At 41.6% G+C, this 26,527-nt stretch overlaps 2 protein-coding genes across 2 annotated transcripts in view; both read right to left on the bottom strand.

The window, feature by feature from the left end:
- Positions 1-26,527, bottom strand: part of GATB (glutamyl-tRNA amidotransferase subunit B) — an 89,353-nt gene that overhangs the window by 48,670 nt on the left and 14,156 nt on the right. Inside the window, exons 3-5 of the mRNA XM_055336261.1 lie at positions 6,998-7,111; positions 4,431-4,629; positions 3,892-4,014 (exon numbers count right to left, since the gene is read on the bottom strand). Of these exons, the coding sequence (XP_055192236.1) occupies positions 3,892-4,014; positions 4,431-4,629; positions 6,998-7,111 (436 nt within the window). The remainder of the gene's footprint in view (positions 1-3,891; positions 4,015-4,430; positions 4,630-6,997; positions 7,112-26,527) is intronic.
- Positions 15,492-15,931, bottom strand: LOC129516785 (40S ribosomal protein S15a-like). The gene has a single exon (XM_055336262.1). It carries the CDS (start codon positions 15,890-15,892, stop codon positions 15,500-15,502), a length of 393 nt encoding a protein of 130 aa, XP_055192237.1. The 5' UTR covers positions 15,893-15,931; the 3' UTR covers positions 15,492-15,499.

Raw genomic sequence — 26,527 nt, 5'->3', positions numbered from 1 at the left:
ATTCCCTACGATATAGCTTTAGACAAAGCCACTTAGACATCCTTCAGGCATTTCAAACTTAACACATCCAAAATGGAATTTCAGATTTTCCCACACAAAGCCATTCCTCGCCCAGTCTTCCCCATCTCAGTACACAGTGACACCACAACCAGCTGTCCCAACTCTATCTGATTTCCTTTCCTCTTCATTTTCTTCCTTTCCTCTTCCATATATCTGGGGACTCATTTTATAAATGTGGAAAGTGAAGCTCAGAGAAATCAGAATCTCTTGCCCAGGTTCTTTGGCTAGAAGAGGGTAGGATAGGGTCCCAACCCAGGTCTGGGACTGCAGCAGCCTCAGCACCCATGCTCTGCCATCTTGCTTCTCTAAGTTGTCATCTATGGCAGTTGGGACACTGGTGGCTGCCACTAAGAAGCAATGTGATGTAGGGCTTACAGAAAGGGCTCCCGGACTCAGACACACCTGAGCTCAAATCCTAGCTCAGTCACTTCTGGTGGGACTTGGGCAAACAAGCAATCTCTCTAAACCTCAGCTTCTTCACCTGTACAACAGGCGTAATACCACCTACCTCCCAGGAATACTGTAAGGTTTAAACAAGATGATAAATATTTTTTTAAAATTGCTTAGTGAGAGTGAGGGGTGCCTAGGTGGCTCAGTCAGTTAAGCATCTGACTCTTAATTTTGGCTCAGGTCACAATCTCAGGGTCCTGGGATGGAGCCCAGCATTGGGCTCCCTGCAGTGTGAGAATTCTGCTTGTCTCCTTCTCCCTCTGCCCCTCCTCTACCTCTCTCTCTCTCTCTCAAATAAATGAGTCTTAGCAAATAAATAAGTCTTTAAAAAAAATGCCTAGTGAACTGATGAGCACATGCTAAGTATTCCAAGTGACAGACATCATCAGTGAAACACTGTGAATATCTACTCCAGTACACATTCAACTCAACAGCCGGCTTTGAGGATCTCAAGAGTGGCAAATGTCCGCTGAGCAGGAAATGACTTCTGGAACCCAGGCTGAGTTGATTCATGCTCATTATCAAAACTATCAGGAACTCACTCAATCACAGGCCAGAGCAATTTAAACTTTATTCCAAGAGCACTCTGGGGGTCCACTGTCCCTTCTAGGGTAGTCCTCAGTTCTCAGGATGCAGTCTCCCATGCCAACACAGCGGTCCTATGGTGGTGGGACACAAGGATGAGCAAAGGGGTTGGGGATGGTAAAATGCTAACAGCACAAAAAGCTGGACCCCTGCAGACTCCAGGCAGACTTTCCCTCCCCACAGTACTTTAGAACAACTGCAGCCACTCTGTTGCTGCGCTAGTGGCAAAGCTGCTGGATTTGTATTTAAAAGCAACAAAAAGTGTCACAACAAATGAGATTTAATGAATCCTCTCAGCTGTCACTGACTGATGAGTTCTTGCCATTATGGTTTATCTCTTGGCAAGGACCCAGATGGGACTATTTCTCAGCTAACAGGTGGCCTGTTTATTATTCCATAGGTTTGCGAGGAATCACAGACATTTTGAGGAAGAATGGAATAATAAAAACTTTTTTAAAGCAATAGAGAATCAACACTCAGTGCATAAGCGGATAACCATCCAACCAGCCCATACTTCACTTATGTTATTCATTATGTGTGTAAAAAAAGCATGAGCCATTAATGTGAACTGGAGAGTTCTCTTACTCCACAACACAGCCTCACTTCTATATAGTAAACCTGTAGGCAGCTTTTATGCCACTCATACCCATGTGGTTGTGTTATCCCAGTCTTTTGTTTAAAGAACATAGCAAATACGCAAGTTCTGTCTCCAAATTCAACTTGTACCAGGACTTCGATGTTACAATTTGCTGCTTGTAACGTGTCTTATGCAACAAATGTGGCATTACAATTTCAGAAGTCCTTCTGTAACACACAGATGTATTGTATGACATAAAAAGGTTGGCAATTAGTATTATGAACCAACAGGGAGATGAATCATCATCTTCAATGGTATTTACTGGCATCTATGACGACCACTTTACAATGGTTAATTTTAATGGGTCAACTTGACAGGGTGATAAGGTGCCCAGATATTTGGTTAAACAGTCTTCTGGGTGGGTCTTAAGGGTATTTCTGGAGGAGAGCAACATCTGAATTGGTACACTGAGTAAAGCAGACTGCCTTTGCCATTGTGGGTGGGCCTCATTCAATCTGTCGAAGGTCTGACCAGAACAAAAGGTAGAGTGGGAGGGAATTTGCTCTCTCTGCCTGCCTGCTTGTCTTCCAGCCAGGATACTAGTCTTCTTCTGCCTTTGGATTCATTTCAAACTGGAACTTGCACCACTGGCTCTACTGGTTCTCAGGCCTTCAAAATTGGGCTGGAGCTTGCTTTCTTGCAGCCTTCTCCCTACAGATCATGGGACTTCTCAGCCTTCATTATTACATCAGCCAACTCCTTAGAATAAATCTCTTTATCTATATACATACATACAATTTTAACATATACATGCACATATACACACATTCTATTGGTTGTATTTCTCTGGAATATTCTAGTACACCAATGTACAGAGGTACGAATTAACAACTGCAATATGCAGAATCTGTATCTTTTCTTCATTCCTGCCTTTCTCAGCTCAAGGAATGCTCTGTGAGTGCCAAGAGTTTTTTTTTAAAAGCCCTGGGAACAGAAAATAGGGGGCAATCATGGGAGAGGCTAGCTTTCAGGGACTTAAGAGTAGACAAAGGAGTGCTAGGAAGGGGCCATGAATGAGCCCTTAAGAAACTGAGTTTGACCAACGCTTGTAATTTTATATCCAATTTGCAAACACTTAAAATGTATAGTTTGCTTAGCCTCAATGGCACAAGTGTTTCTTTTGATTTTCTACTACATTTCTAATGAACTGAAGATATTATCTCAAAGTTAAAGTTTTGTGAAATCATAATCTTGCCTTAGACTTGATATAATTTGACTTCAGCTATAGCTGGATGAAAATTCACAAAATAAGAGAGACTCGGAGAAAAAGCACCAAGTAGCAACTAAATGCTACCTACACAGAAACTCACAAATTCAGAGCTATTCTGGATAAATATAGTGTCTTCTGAGATAGATGAAACCATTCAAACACATTATTTTACTGATCCTCACTTGGTACAAAACACTATTTGGATATAAGAAATCAGAAGAAAATATCTAGGCCTTAGAGTGTTAAAAAAATAATAATAATAAAAAAGAAAAAAAGAAAAGAAAAGAAAAAGACAGAAAAACAAACAACAGACCCAAAGCAAAGTCACCTGCCCTGACTACTGCAAACCAAAACTTCACGCAGTTTCAGCCTCTCCTGGGAGGCTGACCTTTATCCAGCTGACCTGAAAGTTCCCAATCAACACTAGTGAGGGTAATCTGCATAAGAGAACCTCACCTTCCTCATAAAGAAATGAGACCTTGCGTGAAACAATTCACTCTCTGCTAGAAAACGTCCCTTTTCACCCCTTCTCTCTATTAAAGCCTACCATTTTGTACAGCATCTTGGAGCGCCTTTCTACTTGCTAGATGGGAGGCTGCCTGATTCATGAATCTTTAAATAAAGCCAGTCTGATCTTCAAATTTACTCAGCCGAATTTCTTTTAACAACTCCTAATCTCATATTCCTGGGCTCAGTGCCTCTGTGCTGTTGTTAGTGTGTTTAGTTTTGACCAGAGGTTCATTAAAGAATCCAAGGAAAAGTCTAAGGAGAAAACAAAAACCCCAGAGGTCTGAAGGCTGACAAAACACCATTAACAACCCCAGTGTAGCTGATACAGAGAACAAACCTCCAGCGAGAAGAGATATGGGAGGTTGAAAGAGAGAAGGCAAAAAAAAAAAAAAAAAAAGAGAAGGCAAAAGAGGGGGGACACAGCCTCTGTGGCTTCTACCTGCCATATTTGCCTGGCTAGTCCCCAGGGCTTGAAGTATCAGCTGCAGCTCCCTGACAGCTGTTGCTGCCTCTTCTCCGCAGGACATGTCAGGCTCCAGCACCACTTCCAGAAGGCCAACTCCTACCAAAGACAAGGCAGAGTTACCTGACGGCAGGTCTCCAATATGACTGGCAGATACATTAGGCTGAAGCCTCAGGAAAATCCTGAGTCACTGATGGGCTCTCAACATGGGCTCCAGCCTTTGAATGGTTTCTCCTCCCCATCACGTTTTCATTGTTAACTTTGGTTCTTTCAACATCTGCTTGAGATATCAGCTACTGAGTCTGTGACCAGGTGGCTACAATATTCACACTTTGGGGGTAGGTCATTAGCAAACTCAAGGGTGATCACAGTCCAGTCAGCTGTGCCAATACCAACGCTGATATTTGATAGAGTTCTGTCAAACTCTTGGGCCTGTTTCCTCAACTGGTTTGGGAAAACTCTAGAGGGGAAGTGAGGTGGCCAGAGGGACAGGAAGAGAAAATCTCTGAGCCTACCTGCCCTGTTCAAATCAATGAGTGTCTGAGACCGCAGCTCATCATGGAGGCTTTTGCCACTGTCTTGCTCCAGCTGGATCTGCTTGATCCTCGCGGTCCTGGTGATCACCTGACTCCGCTTCTTCCCCACACAGACACTGTACTCCAAGCTCCCATTCACGGCAATCGGGAGTCTCTGTTGGGTAATTTGGTAGCCTGCCTGCAAACAACATGCGGTACAGTCACTAGGCCATAAATATAAGCTGAAATCCAGTTCATTATTTCTTTTTATGTCACAAAACTATAGACTTACTTAAAAATACAACACAACAAAAGAGAAAGGGAAAAAGCAGAGGAAAATTAGTTTATGCAGGGGCACCATAATTTAGCCTGGCCTCTTCTGGCTTTTCCCACCCTCTCCCTTACCTTCCCTGAACCTCCCCCACCCCCAGTAATGATGCAATAAACAACACAAATCCCATCTTCCCTACCCAAGTACCATTTTGGGGAATAACAATAATCCCATTGTCAGAGGCCTCTAAGAGAAGAATTTATTGTTTCCACTTAGCTCATTAGCCTAAACCCTGCATCTGATTACTGGGCTCTTGACAGACCCTCCTTATTAGGAAGCACTGGCTAAGCACTCTGCCATCTACTCTCCGCACTGGCAGACAGCAGTTGCTAGTGCACTGAAGCTTGTTTTGTTCCTGCTCTTGAAGCTAACCAGTCATGCCAGCTGCCCTCCCTGACCCAACAACTTCCCCCGTTTCTCTTACTAGAAAATGCTCTGACGCTCATTCGCAGCCAACAGAAAACACACAGTACTAAGATACCGATGGATGCTGCTAGGACTCCCTCACCTCCTTCTAAGTAGAAGACGAGTGACTTTCGAATGCCCATAGGCATCAATACCCCGTAAAGAGATGGGAGGTCTATTTGGAGAACTGGATGACACAGAGGGGCAGCCAAAGCAGCCACAGTGCTTCTGGAGTTCTTTACACCATTTAATCCTCTTCATGACAACCCTGAGAGGGGCATGCGGGCACGGAGGAGGTTAAGTGCCTTGTCCACAGCCACAGGGTTAGTAAGTATCCATGTCAGGATTTGAACACGGATGGTCTGGCTCCAGAGTCTGTGCTCTCAGCCACCAGGCCAGCATTCTTCCAGCTTCCCTTGCATCAGAATCATCTGGCAGGCTGGTCAAAGCAGACTGTGTGGCCCACCCAAAGAGTCTCTGATTCTGCAGATCTGGGGACAGTGCCTGAGATTTACATTTCTAACAAGCTTCCAGGAGATGCGATCCTAGTGGCATGGGGACCACACTTTGAGAACCACCTCGGTTAGGCCAACTCATTCTCTGTGCTGAAACAGCAAGTCTCAATCTGTAAAAATTAAACTCTGAACCAGGCTGCTGAATGAAACACAGGATGCTCAGTTACACTCACATTTGAATAAACTGTTTCTGCAGATAAACAAGAAATACTTTCTTAGTGTAAGTGTGTTCCACATAATATCTGGCAACACTAACTCTGGTTATCTGAGCCACCTGGGCCAGAGAGAACAGAAAGCCATAGGTAACTAAAACATCTCATATTCATCGCATAATGCTAAGTCTCCTACCTTCACCAAACTGATTATCATTCTCAAAAGATGGGGGAAAACGCTGCTTCATTCCCTTCATCCTACTAAGGAACAGAATTTGCTAAAGGCTGGCAGCCAGAGGGGAAAAATGGTAGCAAGCAATTGGAGACATAACGTTGCGGCTGCATTTTTTATTTAATTCTACTTCCGCCCTCACCCTCTAAAGACCAGCTCATCCTCATCTTCAGTTCAAGGAGGGTGACGTGAAGCAGTATCATCACTATCCTTTTTCTAGATCTGAAGAAAGGACACACTTACTCTCAGAGGCTCAGATCAAATGAAATATTATTTTGGGAAACCCACTGGACGTGACAGTTTTGGTTCAGCTCAACATCAAGAAAAACTGGCTCTAGTTCCCACTGGCCTCTCCTAAAGAAGAAACTTTATAATTTTAAGGAAAAAGCAGGTTAATATTGGACCTACTGCACAGCCAATTACTGTTGTTAGTCGAGGCTTCTGGTTCATGTTTCTGCTTACTATTGTCCACTTACTCGCTCCTTGTGAGATGACAGAAATGTCCCTGGAGGGGACAGTCCTATTATTGGTAACTTCAACTTCAAAGAGGGAAGCTATCACTCTGTCTCCAGAGCTACAGTCTGCATTCACTGTTGCATCAGCCACAGAGTTAGATGTGACCTCGCAGGCAATTAGCACCAAACACCACGGCTGGACTGAGCCTGAGAACACTGGCGTCTACTCCCTGTTCAATTATGAGGGAGCCAGCAGAAGCATGAGGCTAAGCAAGGAGTCAGCAATCAGGACAACTGCATCCAATCTAGTAAACATCGGGGGGCACCTGCCTTCATCAGGGCCAGGCAGAGCCACCCGCTGGCAGGGACAGAGCTCCGACTGAAAACATGAGAGGCACAGCCCCCTCCCCCGCACCAACGGCGCCCCCCTCCCCGGCTCTGAGAACTTACGGAGGGCAGGCCACAAAGCATACTTACAGGGAGGTCTGCATAGAAGTAGTGCTTCCTGTCAAACAAAGACTTCTTGTTTATGTGGCACTTCAGTGCCAGGCCTGTCATCACCGCAGCTTCTACGCACCTCCTGTTGAGAACCTATGGAAGCACGACACACAGCTCCTCTCAGATCCAGGCTGAACAAATGCTTCTCCCACACACTGACATCCTCCCTGAATCTTCAACTTGGCCCTACAACAGGCATTATCTCTGGTTCTCTGTGTGGGCAGCTCTGGTTCACAGGCACGCTCTGTCCGTCTGGAAGCGGGAAAACTTTATGGGAAAAAGAGAATGTGTGCAACGGTGGGTCCTACAGGGCACTCCGCGAACTGCCGCATCGTGATGCCCTCCTCCCAGGCCCTGGCATCAAAGTTAACAGGGAGGGACCTGGAAAAGCTCAGCAGAGTGGTTACTACGTGGAATACACTTAACCTCCTTCCCTGTGCGAGCAGAACAAGGAGCTGGTCGGAATACAGAAGAGGTCCTGGTTCCTGAGAAGAGGGTGGGAGAGGCAGGCAGCTCACCAAGCCGCCTCAGCGAGGGTGGAAAACGCTTCCGTGGAGAAAGGAGGAACTCCCAGAAACTCTGGAAAAAAAATGTTTCTGGAGAAAGGGCCATAGCCATTTCCTCACCGGCTGGGAAGTGTGGCCTGCCTGCCCCCTCGCTTTCAGTCCAGGCCTGGTGAACTCGAGAGGGACAGGCCGGGAGGGCCCCGTGCCCCGACCTCCCACAGCCCTGGTCCCTCCGGGGCTGCCGGAGCTGAGGTTCCTTCTGGATCCCACCCTCCCCCACTTGCAGGAGTGAATGACCAGGAAATGGCTAGCCAGCTTCCCCACCCCAAAGGAGGTGAACAACGTTTAGGAACTTTGTGGGCTGGGACGTGGAGGTCTAGAAGATGGCTGAAAACTAGAGATAAGGAGAAAGCACTGCGTTCTGGAGTCAGACAGGTTCTGCTACGGTATGTATGGCTGCGCGAGTGGAGGCCTCTGTTTGCTCATCTGAGAAGCACGGATTTAATATCTACCTCGCGGAGCGCATAAAGTAACGGCCAGAACATCTACTCCATAGTAAGAAATTAATAACCAGCTCATTTCCCCCCTCTGCTTCGGGGAAATTTCTGAGGATGCTGTACTTGCTAACGAAACACACTTCTAATCTTTATTAGAATATCCATGATGTTCTTTAGTATATTTGGTATACTCTTTTTTTTTTTTTTTTTTTTTTTTTTACATAGGGCTTTCCAAAGCCACCATTTTATTTTAGCCTCACACCAACACTGTAGGGAAGGAATTTGTATTATTTCTGCATTTCAGGAAAAGAAAAAACTAAGCCCCAGAGATACCAAGAAACTGGCCCAAATCACAGAGCTGGCAAATAGTAAAGTCAGCTCTGAAGTCCACACATACCCTTGCCTAGTGAGTGACAAACAAAATCCCTGTGGTTAGGGACCTGCTCTCCAGGCTGGAATGAGTGTGGCACCCCAACACAGGAATAGCTTGTTGATCAAACACAGATTTTGAAAACAAATCTGTACAACAAAATGTAAGAGGCAAAGAGGCATCTCTCCTTTCTGCAGCATACAACCCCCAGAAGATACCCCAAACAGCAAATCTCCTTCCTGGTAGCATCATCACAGGCCTTCTCTTTAGAAACCCGGTTATAAGATGGAGCCATCTCACAGCTTCTACTTGGACTTCTTCATTCTGGGCCAAGCAATATTGTCAGCTCTGCAGGAACAATGGTTCTCACGAAGAGATGTGTGTGTGCGGGTGGGGAGGGGAGGGGGTGGACAGGATGCTCTCATTATTGACATTTTCACTTGCTCACGTTTGGTGTTTTACTGGGCAGCTGTTACCACAAGACAAACGTAGCCGGCAGAGAATCCTGTCAGCTCCCAGCCTGGTGATTCGGGTCACGGCACACAACAACGCGGAGCTGGGGTCCCAGCCTGGAGCCCTGCCCCTCCTGGGCTCGGCCACAGCGTGCACTTGCTGTAAACTGCCGGTCTTGCTCATCTGTACCAGCTCTGGCTTTAGCACTCCCACTGTTTTTCCAGCCACTGTTTGCTCTCTTGTCCCTGTCTGGTCTGCCCCTCCAGGGGCCAACCTGCTTCCTCCTTCTAGGCGTGAAGAGAACCCAGGTGTGTGTGGCTTATTTCTGCACATGCGTCGCTAACAAACTCCCTGCACCTGGCCCTGCAAGGGAGTGAGGGGTTGGGAGCGATCACAGACTCCCCCTGCGCCTGTGTGCACAAGAGGACATAGGCACTTAAGAAACCATCAATTTCCGAAGAATAAGAACTAGGAAAACACATAAACATTACAGCGATATTGAATATACTTTAATCTTTTTTTTGATGATTTAGAAGACTTGAAGTACCTCAGGGTCAGAATTATAAGCATCAATCATCACCATGCTATCGTTGCACAGAGGGGCTGGTAAATAGAGAGTGCCAGTTAAAAGAATGCCAAGAAAAAATAATTTATTATGATCTTAGTCAAGCTGCTCATGACAGATGGAGGTCCAGGTCAGCATGTTCTGAGGATGGGATGCAGAATTGGAAAATTCAACTTGGTCTATCTTTATTCTGAAAAACTTTTTAAGTGTCTATAAAGTACTATAAAGTACTAGATGTTAGGGACAGAGTCCTAGGTAAATAGGACTCTGTCGCTGGCCTCCATGAATCTGCACTGGAGACACAAACCCTCCATCGTCTCCGACATCTTTCTCAAATTCACCTTCTATACTAGGAAGATCTTGCTAAAAATGCAAGTCTTACAGCATTCTGTTGCTTAAAATCACTCAATGGCTCCCAATGCCCACATGACAAAGGCCAACCTTTTCAAGATCCAGTTCCCACTTCTATCTCCAATTTCATCTCGCATCACCACCACTCCCCCAACATATGGTCTATCTCCTATACAAACCATGCTGACCTGGGGATTCTCCCCCCTTCTCATTCCATTCAAAATCTACTGAGATGTCGCCAAACCTGTGAAACTTTCCTTACTATTTTTCCTGTGTACCCCTCTGATCTTCTACGCCCTTCCATTTGTGCTAGTATTAACACTGGACTGAATTTATTTACATATATTTCCAATAGACTAATTATCAGGAGGATGGGAATTATATGTTCACCCTTGCACCCCTGAAGCCCAATACAGAACTGAAAAGTAGCAGTGCTCAATTATTGTGTGTTGAACTCAAATGAAGATGGAGGTGACGGATATCAAGGCAAGGTTTCAGAGAGGCAGTGATGTCTCAATCTCCTCTGAGGTGTTACTTGCCACCTGCTAGCCTTCAGACTTGTTTCTGAACGTTTCCTAAAGCAAAAACCAATCATTTATGATGTGATCAAAGAGGTAACTTGAAAATTCAAAGACTTATTAATCTGGCCCAAAGAAAGCATGTTCCAGAATTTTCTTTCCAATTAACATAAAGTGACTACAAAGGATCTCAGGGTTAGCCACAACAGCTTTCAGGCAGAAGGAAAGCAATAGATCCCTGGAACTCACAGAGCACATCTTTCTCAACAGAGTCTTAGAGGAGGCTTCACTTTGCCTTCAGGAAATGATCAGCAGTGAGTATTTATTGCATGCAAGTATGCTACGCACAACACATACATTTCCCATTTAACCCTCTCAGTAATCCTAAGGCAGACACTACTACAATCCTCATCTTACAAATAATGAAGGGAATCACAGAGATTCAGGAATTTGCCCAAGGTGACCCATATAATAAGTGGCAGATCCAGGAAGTCAGGTGCCCAGAACTCAGGCTCTCAATTACTACACTCCGCCTTCAATCTTCAAAGAATAAAGCATTTTACTGAAGCTATCAAAACTGCTAACATCTGGCCATAACTCTAGAGTAGCAACTCAGACCAAATTCCCCTGTGGATAATGTAAGGCAGATATTGTTTCTAACATCTCCTTCACAGTGTCTATCTCTATCTCAGATGTTCAGCTCCTGGAGAGCAAGCACTGTGTTCTCCTCAACTTGTTAAATAATACACAGTCTCTGGCATGTGGAACATTTGATACTGAGTGGACCTTTGGGTTTTCTCCATTAGCAGGGGATGTGTTATTGACAGACTTCTGAAATCCTTAGATGTATAGTACTACTCATAAAATGATTTATAAAATAAGCGAAAAGGTTCTTCTATTTAATTACAAGATAAAAGTAGAGGTAGGAGAAATGTGCATCAGACCTCCAAGGACACACTGTGCTCTGATTTGAGAAATTGTCTTCTAGTTTTAAGACTTATTTAGCCTGACCAAGCAAACATCTCCTAATCTCTGAGTACAACGGACCATCATTTAATGACAACTTCTAACACACACTCCCCTCCTCCAAAAAAATAATCATCAAGCTGCACACATTCTGCTTCCTTAGTATATGTTGACTTTCTCCCCTTCCTCTCAATCCTCTGGTTTAATTCAGGCCTCTGTTCAAACAGCATCCCCTTCTGCACCTAGCAACCTAGCCAGGTCTCTCTCCCTCCATTCCAGTCCTCTAAGATCTCCTTCACACACCCATTCAAGAGCCACCTTTCTAAAGGGTCTGTCCATGCATCTGTCCATGCTTAAAACCCTTCTTTACTACTTTTCATCACTAAAAGGATAAAGTCCAAGCGTTTGGTGGAGTCTTCTATGTCTTTCATGATTTAGCCCTTTACCTTTCTGGTTTCCTCTTCTTCCACTGTCCCTAACTCCACAGACCCTCATGCCAACTTGCATTTGACATGCTTTTGTACAAACTGCTGCTTCTGCTGGTAATGACTTTTTTTTCTCATCTGCTTGAGCAAGACCTTAGCCCCTGGCAAGGAATGGATGTCCACCACTACTGTGGTCTAGGTATTCCCTCTTCTCCAGCTCCCATGCACTCTGGTAAAGCACTGTCTCCTCAAGCAGAGTGAGCTCCCTGAGGACAGTCAAGTCATTTTATCTTATTCCCCTTTGCCCCACTTCCTAAATCCAATATCAAGCTGATTAAACATTAACTGAGGTAATGAATAACTTAACATTCCCTTTATCAACAGCCGAAAGACTGTAAGCTATGAAATAAAAGCAGAATTGTTCTATAAAATGTGTATGTCTGGAAAAAGAAACTATTCTTAGTATGTAAAACAGAATGAATTTGATACAAAGACTTTATTATACAGATGACAGAAGAGTAGAGATGTCACAGGACATGTGAGGCATTTACAAGATTTTCAACAGCAGGATGCCACTCCTACCCTTTGTTGGAGGGGTGGGGTGGGAAGAAGCAATGTTACCGGAGCCAGGGCATGGGGCACCCAGAGGACCCTGGAAACATGGTGAACCTTTCTCCTGGGAGCTGGAATCAGGGATAATACCCAGCCACTACCAGACGGGTTGCCAGGAAGGGAAGAGAGAAATTCTTTATGGCTTCTTTCCTCCCACCTCTAGTCTTTCCCCCTGGCCCGGGGCATCAGGAACAAAATCACCTCTGTGATACTCAGTGGAGCAAAGGAATGATAAGGTGTGATATAGGGACATGCAGACCATACTGCACAGAAAATACATGGGTTTTTATATTCACTTCTGTGACTTTTTCTTTTGACAATAGCTAATTAATAAAAAGATGCCACTCTCAAGTCTGTCCAATCAACATAAAATTGAAAACTCTGTGGACTCCTTTTTCATATACTGGGAGCCAAAAATTATGAAATGCTAGCCAAGTTTCTAAGGAACATTTGTGACAACTTGGGTTGGAATGAACTCTAAGTCTACATTAACCATTAGGAAAGGATTTGCTAATAAGCAAATCAACAGAATGAAGATTACAGAACCTACTGAAGTCAATACAATATTCCCTAGAATGTTCTAGAATTCTACTAATTATCAACAAATTCATTTACTAAAGTCAGCCTCTGAGACCTATACCAGGAATATTTTGTGATGTAGTTCAAATAAATCAAACTGCCTGTCTTTCAAAACAGTCTAGAATTCACACCATTTCTCTCCCCTTCCTCCTTTATTCTTAACTAGTGAGCCCATGGTGCTATGATCCCCAAAGTTTGTCCCATAAGTATCAGTACCTCATTGAAAAATTTAGGCAACATGTGTAAGACTCATGTACTGACTGAAAACCCAGTTAACAATTCTTTTGGAGCATTAAAACAAAGACCATAAAGCAGTGTTTTATAAAAAGCCCAAATGGCAATTATTCTGTGAAACTAATGCTATCTATGACAAATCTGATGATTAAGATATAGCATTGTAAATGCTTTAATTTATGGAGGGGAAGTAATTAAGATTGATTAAGTAAAAATAAGGCAGTAAAATGGGCCTTTATCTTACTGCTAACCGTAAATTTATCTCAAAGCATGAACTCCTTCTAATTCACATTCAAAGAAAAAGTTACTACACAGATAAATTTTCATTATGGTAGAGAAAATTGTTGTCCCATTTCCTCAACCCCACATCCCTTCTTACCACTGAGCTCTTTGATCATCACTCAAAACAAATACATACACTCTTGAGCTATGAAAATTAAACTTGAGAAAACTGGTTAGGTAAGATAATCTTTTAAAGTGAAATTTTAGTATCAAAAGTTACTAGCTTTATGCAGATATTAAATATTTATAGGGATATGTCCACATAAATACATGATCCTTATGCCTAAACATGGACACTGCCTAGGAGAAAGTGAATGTTATATTTTCTCTTTTGTTTAAAACCCTCTTTCACATTTAATTAACATTTCATATATATATATATATATTCTCAAATACCCACTTCCCAGGAAACAATTCTTATTTAAATAAAGAGTATGGTTTGGCAGTTTTCACCATTTCAGCTCCAAGACTCGTCTTTATTCTCTTGTACCAATTTCACTCCCTAGAACTGGTCAAGATCAAAGGCAAGGATGTCGTGTTGGTCTAAGTGCCCAAAGGCCCACTCTCCTCTGCTGAGATTCCATTATCCTCTTGCCTATTGCCCATGCGGCAAGGTCAGGTGGCTAGGGCCGGTGCCCACAGTCAACACCAGCTTGGACTAGCCCAGACTAGCTTGGTCTTTAGAACTGGAGCAATCTTTCTTGCTTTCTACAGATCACTGGCACACTAAGATCTAACACTGACCTCTGGGTTGTACAAAAAAGAAGGAAGAGACTTGGCAACTCTAGGCCTATCTCTCACCTAGTTACAAAGTTTTCACATGACACATCCTGGTTTGCTTGGACTTCACTTTGGAGTTGAAGGCCAGTGGCCCAGCTAATATAGTGTTCATTTGTGAAGTCTCATGCTTGGCTTCATTGCCAAATCAGACAAGGCTCAAGAGTGGCTGGCAGCCAGTAAAAAGCAAGATTGGGCGTGCACATTAACTGGTCTCTGTTTCCCACAGCATTTCCAACACTTATTAATTTGGCATTACTAACTGCAATCAAACTGATCTATGAGAAGACTTTTACTAACTGACAAACTGGGACAAAACTAAGTCAGAAAGACCTGAACCTAAACCCTACTATTACTAGCTGTGTAATCTTACACAAATTACCTAACCTCTCTCAGTTTCCTTATCTGTTAGAAGAATAGTAATTTTGCAGGATTGTTCTGTGAATTAAATAAAATTACTCAATACATGGTAGATATTTATAAAATACTAGTTTCAGAATGGAAATGTTATTAAATACAAAATGCCCATCTCAATTGACTCTTTTATGGGCACGTTTTTCTAGGAGGCAAGGGACTCTAATGAGAAAAGGTCTAAACAGCTCCATAGATCCATTAGTCCAGATTTACAATCCAAAGTAAGGAACAACAGCTGCTGAAATTATGTATTATGTCAATATAATATTTCCCCCTTAAATGACAGCCAATACCTTTTGTGATAATTAGTGTGTTATCTCCAATGCAAAGGAGATCATATTTCTTAATGCCTCAGGAAGCTTATATTACTTCATTTTCTATTTTATGGTGAAACAAAATTTTCCTGAATAACATTGTACGCTTGCCTGTGGCTGGAAAAAGCTCCCATTCTCAAATGAAAGGAACTACCTTCTAACAAGTTGTATAGTTATAAATCAATTAAAAGAGCCAATTTTTACCCTCATCTCACTGATGTCCACCACACATTTGTGACTTCCTGTCTTCTACGACAGTAGATATGTCTGAAATGCAAAGACATTCTGTGGAAAAGAGATGTATGAAGGCATGAAGCAGATATAGGAATCATATTTTTTTAAGTCATTGTGTCTTTCCAACAAAACTTTGAGATAGGACCACAATCTTTAATGGAGAAAGTTCTCCCCCACTCACTTGAACTCTGAAATTTGTTTTTCTCTTGTTTATAACTTTTAAAATATATATATTAATGTCAAAAAGGCTAAAACATACAAATCCATTCATTTTAGATTGCCCTCATACAGAAACTTCCAAGTCTTTTCTAATCTTAAAATTTACTCACAAGATTCTTTTTTTTTTCCATTGAGGCATTTTATTTGCAAGTATGAATTACATCCCTAGAAAAAGAATCCCAGGATTTTCCCTCCTGTGTGTTTTTGTCTTGCTTCTTCGTGGTCCATGATGCCAGCTGAGGTTGTCAGTACAATGAAACCAAACTGGCGGGATGGGAGCAGGTTATTCTGCCATTTTTCTAGATCTTTCAGTTGTACATCAAATCTGGGGCTGATCACTCCACACTTGTTTAACCTGCCTGTGAGGTTCACAACAATCTTCCCGGCTCTGTGATCATCGATGATTTCAAATTCGCCAATGTAACCATGCTTCATCATCACAGTGAGAAGTCGGACAATGACTTTGGAGCATGGCCTGATAAGAACCTGGCGCTTGCCTCTCTTTTCAGCGTTGTTGATGCTCTTGAGAGCATTTGCCAGGACGTTCATGCGCACCATTGTGGCAGCTCGGAGAGATGGCGGAAAGAGCTACTCACAAGATTCTATACATGGAGAAATTCAATGGAATGACAAACTGTTTCCTATTAGTGAAACCTCAAGAGTAATCAGTAATAGAGGTAAGAAACATTAATTTCACGAGTGAAAAGCTCTAATGACTCAGAACGAGATCTACTTTCATCTTTGTATAAAAGGTTAGTATCATGTTGAAAGATCGGACTTGCTAAAAAATCAAACAGCTGGCCTGAACCAACCCAACTCTAAGAAATGCTAGCTGGGTATTCACCATTGGTATGAATAGGGGCATCTGGTGGAGCAATGCCTGTGAATATCAAAAGCAGAGTCCTAGAGACACAGGTACCTGCTGTGTTCATCAGTCCCAGGCATGTCCTGAGGAGTGAGCCTTTGGAGCAGTCTATCAGGACACAGATTTTTAGGACAAAAAAAATGTCTTTCGTTTTATGTATCCGATAGGAATGCATCTCAGTAGAGGCTTCACAGCAAGCCATGAAATCATGGAGGTTAACAGATTAAAAAGGAAAAAAGTCACACTTTCATAGAGCAAAACATCCTATTTTCTTAATTATCTTTGCTTCAGGAGTAGATAATAAAAGAACTGGCCTAGACTTAAAAGAAGGGAAGGGAAAAAGGATGCCTCGGTGGCTCGGTCGGTTAAGCATCTGTCTCTGGCTCAGGCCGTGATCCCAGGGTCCTGGGATAGAGCCTCATGTTGGGGCTCCCTGCTTGGCAAGGAACCTGCTCCTCACTCTCCCTCTGCCACTCCCCTGCTTGTGCTCTCTGGCTCTCTCTCTGTCAAATCAATCAATCAATCTTGAAAAAAAAAAAAAGAAAAAGAAAAGAATGGAAGGCGGGAGGCAAAGGAGAAGGAAAAAAGGAAGAAAATGAGGCTAAAGAGCCATAACAAGTAGACACAACATGTGATCTCTGAATGGATTTTGGACAGGGGAGAAGAAAACAAAGGATAATACTGAGACAACTATGGGAGCATGAATATGAACTGTGTCTCAGATGCTAATGCTGTATCAGTGTCAGCTATCCTTAGTGTGATCGTTTTACAGTGATCCCAGAAGAGAACGTTTTTGTTCCTTGGAGATAGTTGCAGAGATATTTGGGGATAAAGTGCCATGATGTCTGCAACCTACTCGCAAGTGACTCATCCAAAGGAAAAAACAATCTAGGTGCAGGATGGAGGTTCACTGTACTTTTTTTTTTTTTTTTTTACTTTTTCAGAAGTTTGAATTTCTTCAAAATAAAAAGTGTGGAGGCGGGAGAAAGGAGTAGATAATTCTCCTCCCTGAGAGGATGGAGAGATATTACAAGCCGTAAGGGGTGGGGAGAGAGAGCCTGGAGGAGGCAAGAGCTATTTAAACTGATGTTAACTCATAAGCTGTACATGTGTATCAGAAGCCTGTATTCACCAGGGCCGAAAATCAGCTGTAGAAAGAAAACATTCTAGATATTGTATTTTTCTACAACCTTCTTGTGCCTAATTAAGTGAGACGTATCAGGGCCCTGCATAGGTGCTGAAGTATGGTGCAGCCGTCCAGGAATGTGAACAATCTGTTAACAGGGAGTTCTCTACTATCTACATATAAGTATATAAGTCCTGCATATGGGTCACACACATGTAATGGATAATAAGAAAAGACAACTTGTTCTTTTACCTGATAGGAAAATGATCTTCCCCAATTATATACTTTCTGGTTGAAAATACTTTTAGCTTCCCCCAGACCTGTATGGGTATCTCACTTTCAGTTGATGCTTCCATTCTGTGGCTTTATTGTATAAATCACACATGAAATTTCTCAATTTATGCATTTCTGAAAAACATCTATGATTGAGAACTTCATCTTAATTATTTTTTTTAATTTTTTTTATTTCTTTATGATAGTCACAGAGAGAGAGAGAGAGAGAGAGAGAGAGAGAGAGAGAGAGAGAGGCAGAGACACTGGCATAGGGAGAAGCAGGCTCCATGCACCGGGAGCCCGACGTGGGATTTGATCCCGGGTCTCCAGTATCGCGCCCTGGGCCAAAGGCAGGCGCCAAACCGCTGCGCCACCCAGGGATCCCCCATCTTAATTAAATGCATGCTATTGTGACATGTGCCACCTTAAGTTATTTCAGTGAGTGTTACACAAATGTTTATCACCCCCCTTTCTTGGCCAACCTTACTGGCCACTAGGAAATGGAAGTATTTATATTTTTAATGATGCAAAGTTAAGAATATGAGTAGCATAATAATACCAAAAAACATTTACAGGCCACTTGAGACTTTATAAAGTGCTTTCATAGACATTAACTTCTCTGTGTTCATAGACGTAGAAATGGAAGAGAAAAAGAAATAAGGCAAATAAGGTCGCTGGCTGGCTATGACAAGCGAATACAGGTTATGAGTGAGTATGGGCATCTTAAATGTTTACAACCAGCTATAAAGGAAAAATTCCCTGTTATGTTTTGTTGCAAATGAACAATTAGCAAATCCTGCAGAAGGGAATGAAGTCTGGTACTTTATGCTAAGAATGGGAACCAGGCAACTCTCCCTTCTATTTTTAACTGGGCTCCTGACTTCCCTGTGTCCTTAGGCAAGTCAGCAAGGCCCTTCGTTTCTTCTTCTGTCGGCTGGGGTTGGAGCCCCTGACCTTGCTCACTGGGTTGGCCTATGAGTTGGCAAACATCACTGAAAATTCAAGACACTATTGACAAGCACATATTATTGCCTGTCTGCATCTTCTAAGAAAACTGCAGAGCATGACAAAGACCCTTGATTGATTGACTATGCTTCTTGCTTTTACACTTGTGAAAGAAGAGTCATGCATCAAAATTTGGAACAGAATACTTTTAAGGTTCCTGGAAATGCTAACAATTTTTAATTCTCACTTTCCTTGTCCCAGCAGTTCTAGGCCTTAATATAATGGCGCAACCAGTGGTGGAAGGGTGGAAAACATGAAGGCTCACTAGCAATAACCTTCTTCCACGAGGAACAGAATGCTCTTCAGAGGAGCCCAGCCTGACTACACTAACTATGCCAACATCACCAAGCTGAGCGTTTGTCATCTCTGATATGCCAACAGCAAAATGACTTCCAAATTTTGCCAAGAATTTAAAAAGAGCTCAGGAAAAAAGTTCTCCGAGATGCTGCAGTATACACAGAATAGACAACTATTGCCCCTAACCCCCTGCCACCATACAAATATGAAGCTGAAAATACATATAGAAATGACCAAGTAAGAAAGACCCATCCCAATGGCCTCAGATGACAAGTATATTCACTTGTGGTATGGAGAAAGAATTCCATACAACCCATCCATAAAGAGTATTTTCATATCTACTTTCAGATACAATGCAGACACAGTAAAATTATCTCATGCTTTTGAGGGTAGAAGTGGGCATTCTCTCTTCTCTTGCCTCCATGTTACCATGTGGCTGGATTTTGCTCTCTATTCCATACTTTTTTTGTCCCCAAAAGAGGAGTGACTTTTTTGACTAGTGACTTTGGAAAAAGATACCATGCACGTGTGGGTTGGCCCCTCTGGCTGAACATTTTTATTACAGCTCTCCAGTACAAATCATCAGAATAAAGCTATATGAACTCTTTCTAATCAGCATGCCCACAGAGATGATACATTCTGGTCCAGTGTGGACATCTGAAGTCTTCTGTAGAAACAGGCTCTTTACCTACAAGTGAAAAGCCTACAGTTCTGGGGAGCCAGTTCAACTTAAGCAGGAAGTACTAGAAGTTATTTGGCTATATGTTAGGTTGTATTTTTCAATCAAGGTATTATTGGTAATAAAGCTGATATGCTCACCTCCAACTATCTCTGACTCAAAAGGAGAAGCTGGTCTTATTTTTAGTGACCCCCCTAATATCTTCCTGGAAATTTTCTTCTAATACCCATAAAACCAGTCTAGAAACCTTCAGAGCATCACCAATGACTCCATAAAGCCAAGAGGGCCAGATGCCATGGATGGCCATGCATTTCCTGTGAGGGAGGAGCTTTTACATGTCTGCTGCAATTTTTTAAAGTTCTGGAACTGTCCGTGGAAGAAAAATGAATGGTACCCAACTGCATGATTTCAGGCTGCATTTTTATTATAGGCTTCTAGTATAAATCACTAGAACAAAGCCTGTATGAGCTGCCTGAATGTCAGAGACAAAAATAGTGTCACAGAACACTGTTAGGTAATTTTTTTTAACTACTATATATTTATATCAACAAAGGACCCCTAAGCTTTCATACTCTTGGGCATTTTTGGTAGTGTGTTTATATTTTATTTTCTACACATCCCCACCTCACTTTCTAGTATGACAGACTTTTTGGTGCAGTAATGTACCAAATTCATTTTAAACAGTTATGTGTTCTAAGTATAGCACTATCTCCTCTGACAAGGGCTCGTTGTTACTGTGTGCAATCCCTCATCCAAGCACATATTTTGAGGGGAAAACAAACCAGAATAAGGAAATATGGAAATGGGAGAAAAGCCCTTTCCAAACACAATACTGAAAGTTTCTTCCTCAGGAATGAATCTCTGGGGGAGATAAGCATGCTGCCTGGAGATGTTCCCTTTTCAGAAAAAAAGAAGACAGCAGAGAAATACAGCTGGGTCAGAGAGATGCTTTGCAGGCTTCAGGGGGTCACCCAGGGAAAAGGTCAGATGATGTTCCTCAGGTTTCCCAAGGCTGGGGTAGAGGGCAAAACTAAACCTTGGTTCCCTCATGGGTCTCTCACCATTGCTGGCTGAACTTTTCAATTCTATCACATTGTTTTTTGTTTTCCTTAAGAGGAATGAGATGGCATCATCATTTCCATACAAAGGTGAAGAGAATAATTCAACAGGGATAAATTCTTTTTGGAAAATGAGAACTTTTGAAGTCAATGGGTAAGTGGGTGATCAAGATGGTGGAGTAGGAGGATCCTGAACTCAACTCCTCCCACAGACACACTAAGGCTGCAACTATATACAGAGCAACCCTCTCTGAGAATGACCTGAAGACTAGCAGAACATTATTCCACAGCTAAAGATATAAACAAAAAGCCACACTGAGAGTGGTAGGAGGGGTAGAGATGTGATCTTGACCCTTACCCTCAAATGTGGGACCTGCAAGTAGGAGGAATATCACAGGTATGGAGATTGTCCTTGAGGAATGAGGGGTTCAAGATCCACATCAACATCCCCTGCACTGGGAAGATGAGTCCCCATGATGTCTGGCTTTGAGAATTAGTGGAGCTTAATTCTAGGAGCTTTGAAAATGAGTGGGGCTTACCTCTAAGAGAGCGGGAGGTATGGGAAACCAAGACTCTTCTCTTAAGGGACCTGTGTACAAGCTCACTTGTTTGGGGACTGGGCCAGAGGCATAAGATGGAAAACTACCTGGTCATATGTGAAGGAGCTTCGCTGATGAGTTTCAGGACATGTACAAGAGACAAGAGTCTTTAGGAATTTTCTCCAACAGAAGCATGGAGAGGCACCATCTTTCCTGCCCTCCTATTACCTAGCTGGCCCACTCCTAGCCAGAGCCAGCTCTAACACTCTCTAACTACCTTGCTAGTATTGTTCACCCTGCCCCTGTGTTCCCCTGTGGACCTGCCATACCCAACCTCTGCCAACCTTGGCAAGTGTCCCTCCATAATGCTCCCATTCTGCCATGCCTAATGGACAGACTCTGCCAGGACAAGCAAATCCCTATAGCAGCTCCCATCTTGTCACAACTGGCAAGTGGCTCAGCCAAGACTGGTGCTCCCTCCAAAACTGCTCCTACCCAGCCACAACCACAGGCAGCCTCAGCCAGGAACAGTGCCCCTGCACAGCAGTTCTCACCACACCACACCTGGCAAGTGGCCTCAACTGGCACCAGGGCCCCCCTTCAAGGTCACTCTTAAGCTGGGGAGCAGCTCTGCCCCCCAGCATACCCAGAATAGTTGGATCTTACAGCCAGCCATAACAAGGACTAGACTTCCCCAAGCATGCTTGCAGTAACCTCCACTGGACATCTAAAATGTGCTGGGGACTAACCCTGCCCACCAGTGAGACCACAGCAGTCACATCCCAGCTAAAACAGAAGGAGGCATACAGCCCACAGGGGATGCCCCTGGAGGTCCTGGTTCTGGTGACCAGGGGAGGACTGTGCTTCTGGGTCCCACAGGATGCTTTCTACATTAGACCACTCCTTCAAGACCAGGAGCTGTAGCTGAGCTCCTTCATTCACAAAAACAAACACAGAGAGTCAGGCAAAATGAAGAGACAGAGGAATATGTTCCAAATGAAAGAACAAAATAAAACCTCAGAAAGAGAACTAAACAAAAAGAAGATAAGCAATCTACCTGATAAAGAGTTTAAAGTAATGGTCATAAAGATGCTCACTGAACTTGGGAAAATAGTCAACTACAGTAAAAACTACAACAAAGAGAAAGAAAATATAAAAAGGAACCAATCAGAGCTGAAGAATACAATAACCAAAATGAAAAATACACGAGAGCAAATTAAAGCAGGTTAGAGAATGCAGAAGAACAGATCAGCGATCTTGATAGAGTAGAAATCACCCAGGCTGAGCAGTAAAAAGGAAAAAAAAAAAGATTTAAAAAAATGGGAATAGTTTATGGGACCTATAGGACAACATCAAGTGGACTAACACCTGAAATATAGGGGTCCCAAAAGGACAGAGAGAAAGGGGAAGAAATCTTATTTAAAGAAATTATAGCTGAAAAATTTCCTCACTTGGGGAAGAAAGCAGATATCCAGATCTGGGAGGCACAGAGAGCACCAAACGAGATGACCCCAAAGAGGTCCTCAGAAAAGCATATAATAAAATGTCAAAAATTAAAGATAAGGAGAGGATCTTAAAAGCAGCAAGAGAAAAGCAACTAATTATGTACAAAGTGCTCCCATAAAACTATCAGCGGACTTTTCCACAGAAACCTTGCAAGTTATAAGAGAGTGGCAGGATACACTGGAAATGTTCAAAGGAAAAACCCTACAACCTAAAATATTCTACCTGGCAAGGTTATCATTCAGAATTGAAGGAGATAAAAGAGTTTACCAGACAAACAAAAAGTTAAAGGAGTTCATCACCACGAAATTAGCCTTACAAGAAATTTTATAGGAAATTCTTTAAGTCAAAAAGAAAAGTAAGAAAATTATGAAAGCAAAATATCTGGTAAAAGCAAACATATAGTAAAGGTAGTGGATCAGACTCTTAAAGAGCTGGCATGAAGGTGAAAAGATAAAAGTATTAAAATTAACTATATCTGTAATAACTACTTAAAAGATACACAAAACAAAAAGATGTAAAATATGAAGTCAAATGCAAAAAACACAGCAGAGAGAAAGTAAAAATAGTGTTTTCCACATGTGTTTGAATTAAGTGATCATCAACTTGATTGCTAATACCTAGATTGTTATATATGAACCTCATAATATTAAAAAACCTATACTAGATACACAAAAAATAAAGAGGAAGGAATCCAAACATAACACTAAAGAAAGTCATTACAAACGAAGAGAAGGAACAGAGAGAACCACAAACAGAAAACAACATAATGGCAATCAGTACATACCTATCCATAATTACTTTAAATGTAAATGCACTAAATCCTCCAACCAAAAGACAAAGGCAACTGAATGAATTTAAAAAACAAAAACAAGACTCATTTATGTTGCCTACAAGAGACTCACTTCAGACCTAAAGAAACATACAGACTGAAAATGAAGGGATGGAAAAAGATATTCTATACAAATGAAAATAAAAAGAAAGTTAGGATAATAATACATTTACTAGACAAAATTGACTTCAATATAAAGACTGTAAGAAAACACAAACAAGTGTGTTACATAATGATAAGAGGGTCAATCCAACAAGAGAATTACCAATTGTAAATACATACGCACTTAACATAGAAGCCCCTACATATATAAGGCAAATAGTAAGAGACATAAAGGGAACAACTGAGAGTAATACAGTAAGAGTAGGGGACTTTAACAACCCACTTATATCAATGGATAGATCTAGGCAGAAAATCCCTGAGGAAACAGTGGCCTTAAACAATACCTTAGATCAGATGGACTTAACAAATATACACAGAACATTCAATCCAGATACACAATACACATTCTTTTCAGTGCATGTGCAACATTTTCCAGGATAGATCATATAAGCCATAAAACAAGTCTGAAACTGGAAAAAAATGCAAACATGTGAAGCCTAAACAACATACTACTAAACAACCAATAGGTCAATGAAGGAATAAAAGCAATCTAGAATTAATCCAATCCCATCAAAATACCAACTGCATTTTTCACAGAGCTAGAACAAAGAATTCTAAAATTCATATGGAACCACAAAAGACCCTGAATAGCCAAAGCAGCCTTGAAAAAGAAAAGCAAAGCTGGAGGAACAACTGGGTGGCTTAGTTGGTTAAGAGTCTGCCTTAGGCTCAGGTCATGAACGGTAATAAATGGAAAGATACTTCATGCTCATGGACTAGAAGTTAATATTATTAAAATGTTCATACTACCCAAAGCAATATATAGATTCAATTCAATCCCTATCAAAATACCAACAGCATTTTTCACAGAATTAGAACAAATAATCCTAAAATTTGTATGGAACCACAAAGGACTCCATATAGCCAAAGCAATCATGAGAAAGAATGGCAAAACTGGAGGTATCATGCTCCCAGACTTCAAATTATACTTCAAAATTATACTAATCTAAACAATATGGTGTTGGCATAAGGACACCTGGATGGCTCAGCAGTTGAGCGTCTGCCTTCGGCTCAGGGTATGATCCTGGTCTGGGGGGATCGAGTCCTGCATTGGGCTCCCTGTGAGAAGCCTCCTTGTCCCTCTTTTTATGTCTCTGCCTCTCTATGTCTCTCATGAATAAATGAAATCTTAAAAGAAACAGAACAAAACAATATGATGTTGGCATAAAAATAGATTAATGGAACAGAATAGAGAGTCCAGAAATAAACCCATGCTTATATGGTCAATTAATCCATGACTAAGGAGGCAATTATGTGCAATGGGGAAAATATAGTCTCTACAATAACTGGTGATGGGAAAACAGGGCAATCTCATAGAAAAGGATGAGACGAGGTCACTTGTATACCATATACAAAAAAGAAACTCTAATGGATTAAAGACTTAAATGTAAGATCTGAAACCATAAAACTCTTAAAAGAAAATATAAACAGTAAATTCTTGGACATTGGTCTTAGCAATACGTGTGTGTGTGTGTGTCTGTGTGTGTGTGTGTAGGACCTGTCTCCTCAGGCAAGGGCAAAAAAGCAAAAATAAACACATGGGACTATATCAAACTAAAAAGCTTTTAAGGTAGCGAAGGAAATCATCAACAAAATGAAAAGGTAAGCTATGAATGGGAGATTTCCAAATGACATATCTGATGAAGGGCTAATATCTAAAATATATAAAGAATTCATACAACCCAACACCAAAAAAAAAAAAAAAAAAACCAAAAAACCCCACAAACAATTCAATTAAAAAATGAGCAGGGGATCTGAATAAACATTTTTCTAAAGAAGATATACAGACTGCCAACAGGCACACAAAAAAGATGCTCAACATCACTAATCTTAAGGGAAATGTAAATCATAACCATAATAAGATACTACTTCACATTTGTCAGAATGGCTAATATGAAAAAAGACAACAACAAAAAAAATACCAAGCACTGGTGAGGATGTGGAGAAAAAGGAACCCTCATGCACTGTTGGTGAGAATATAAAATGGCGCAGCCACTATGGAAAGCAGTATAAAAAATTAAAAATAGAACTACCAAACAGTTCAGCAATTCCACTGCTTGGGTATTTATCTGAAGAAAATGAAAACATGAATTTGAAAAGATATATGCACCTCTATATTCACTGTAGCATTATTTACAATAGCCAAGACAGGAAAGTAATGCAAGTGTTCATCAAATGATGAATGGATAAAGATGTGGTATATATAACAATGGAAAATTATTCAATCATAAAAAAGAATGAAATCTTACCATTTCATGGATAGACCTAGAAGGTATTATGGTAAGTAAAGACAGACAAAGATGAATACAGTATGATTTCACTTATATGTGGAATCTAAAAAATAAATCAAATGAATAAACAAAATAGAGAGTCATATACACAGAGAACACACTGGTGGGTGCTAGAGGGGAGCAGACGGGGGATCGGTGAAATAGATGAAGGGGATCAAGAGACACAAACTTTCCGTTATAAAATAAATAAGTCATGAGAGGAAAAGTACAGCATAGGAAATATAGTCAATAATATTACAATAATTCTGTATGGTGACAGATGGTAACTAGACTTATTGTGGTGATCATTTCATAACATATATAAACATCGAATTACTGCTGTACACCTGAAACTAATATTGTATATGATCTATACTTCAGTAAAAAGAAAAATAAAGGCAATGTATGAGAATTTGCACCCTAGTACAACTAGGAGAAATTTGGAAGAGCTCAATCAATCACTTGATCTGTGTCTGTGACAAAAGGACAGACAATATGAGCTTGGATGTGTACAGATCTCAGCCTTCACTGGTATAAAGAACTGCAATTAGACAGGAGAGATATCTTGGTGGCAGAAGAAAGGA

Source organism: Nyctereutes procyonoides, unplaced genomic scaffold (genome assembly GCF_905146905.1).
Source record: "Nyctereutes procyonoides isolate TBG_1078 unplaced genomic scaffold, NYPRO_anot_genome, whole genome shotgun sequence".
In the NCBI taxonomy this organism is placed as follows: Eukaryota; Metazoa; Chordata; class Mammalia; order Carnivora; family Canidae; genus Nyctereutes; species Nyctereutes procyonoides.
This window is presented reverse-complemented; position numbering and strand designations above follow the sequence as displayed.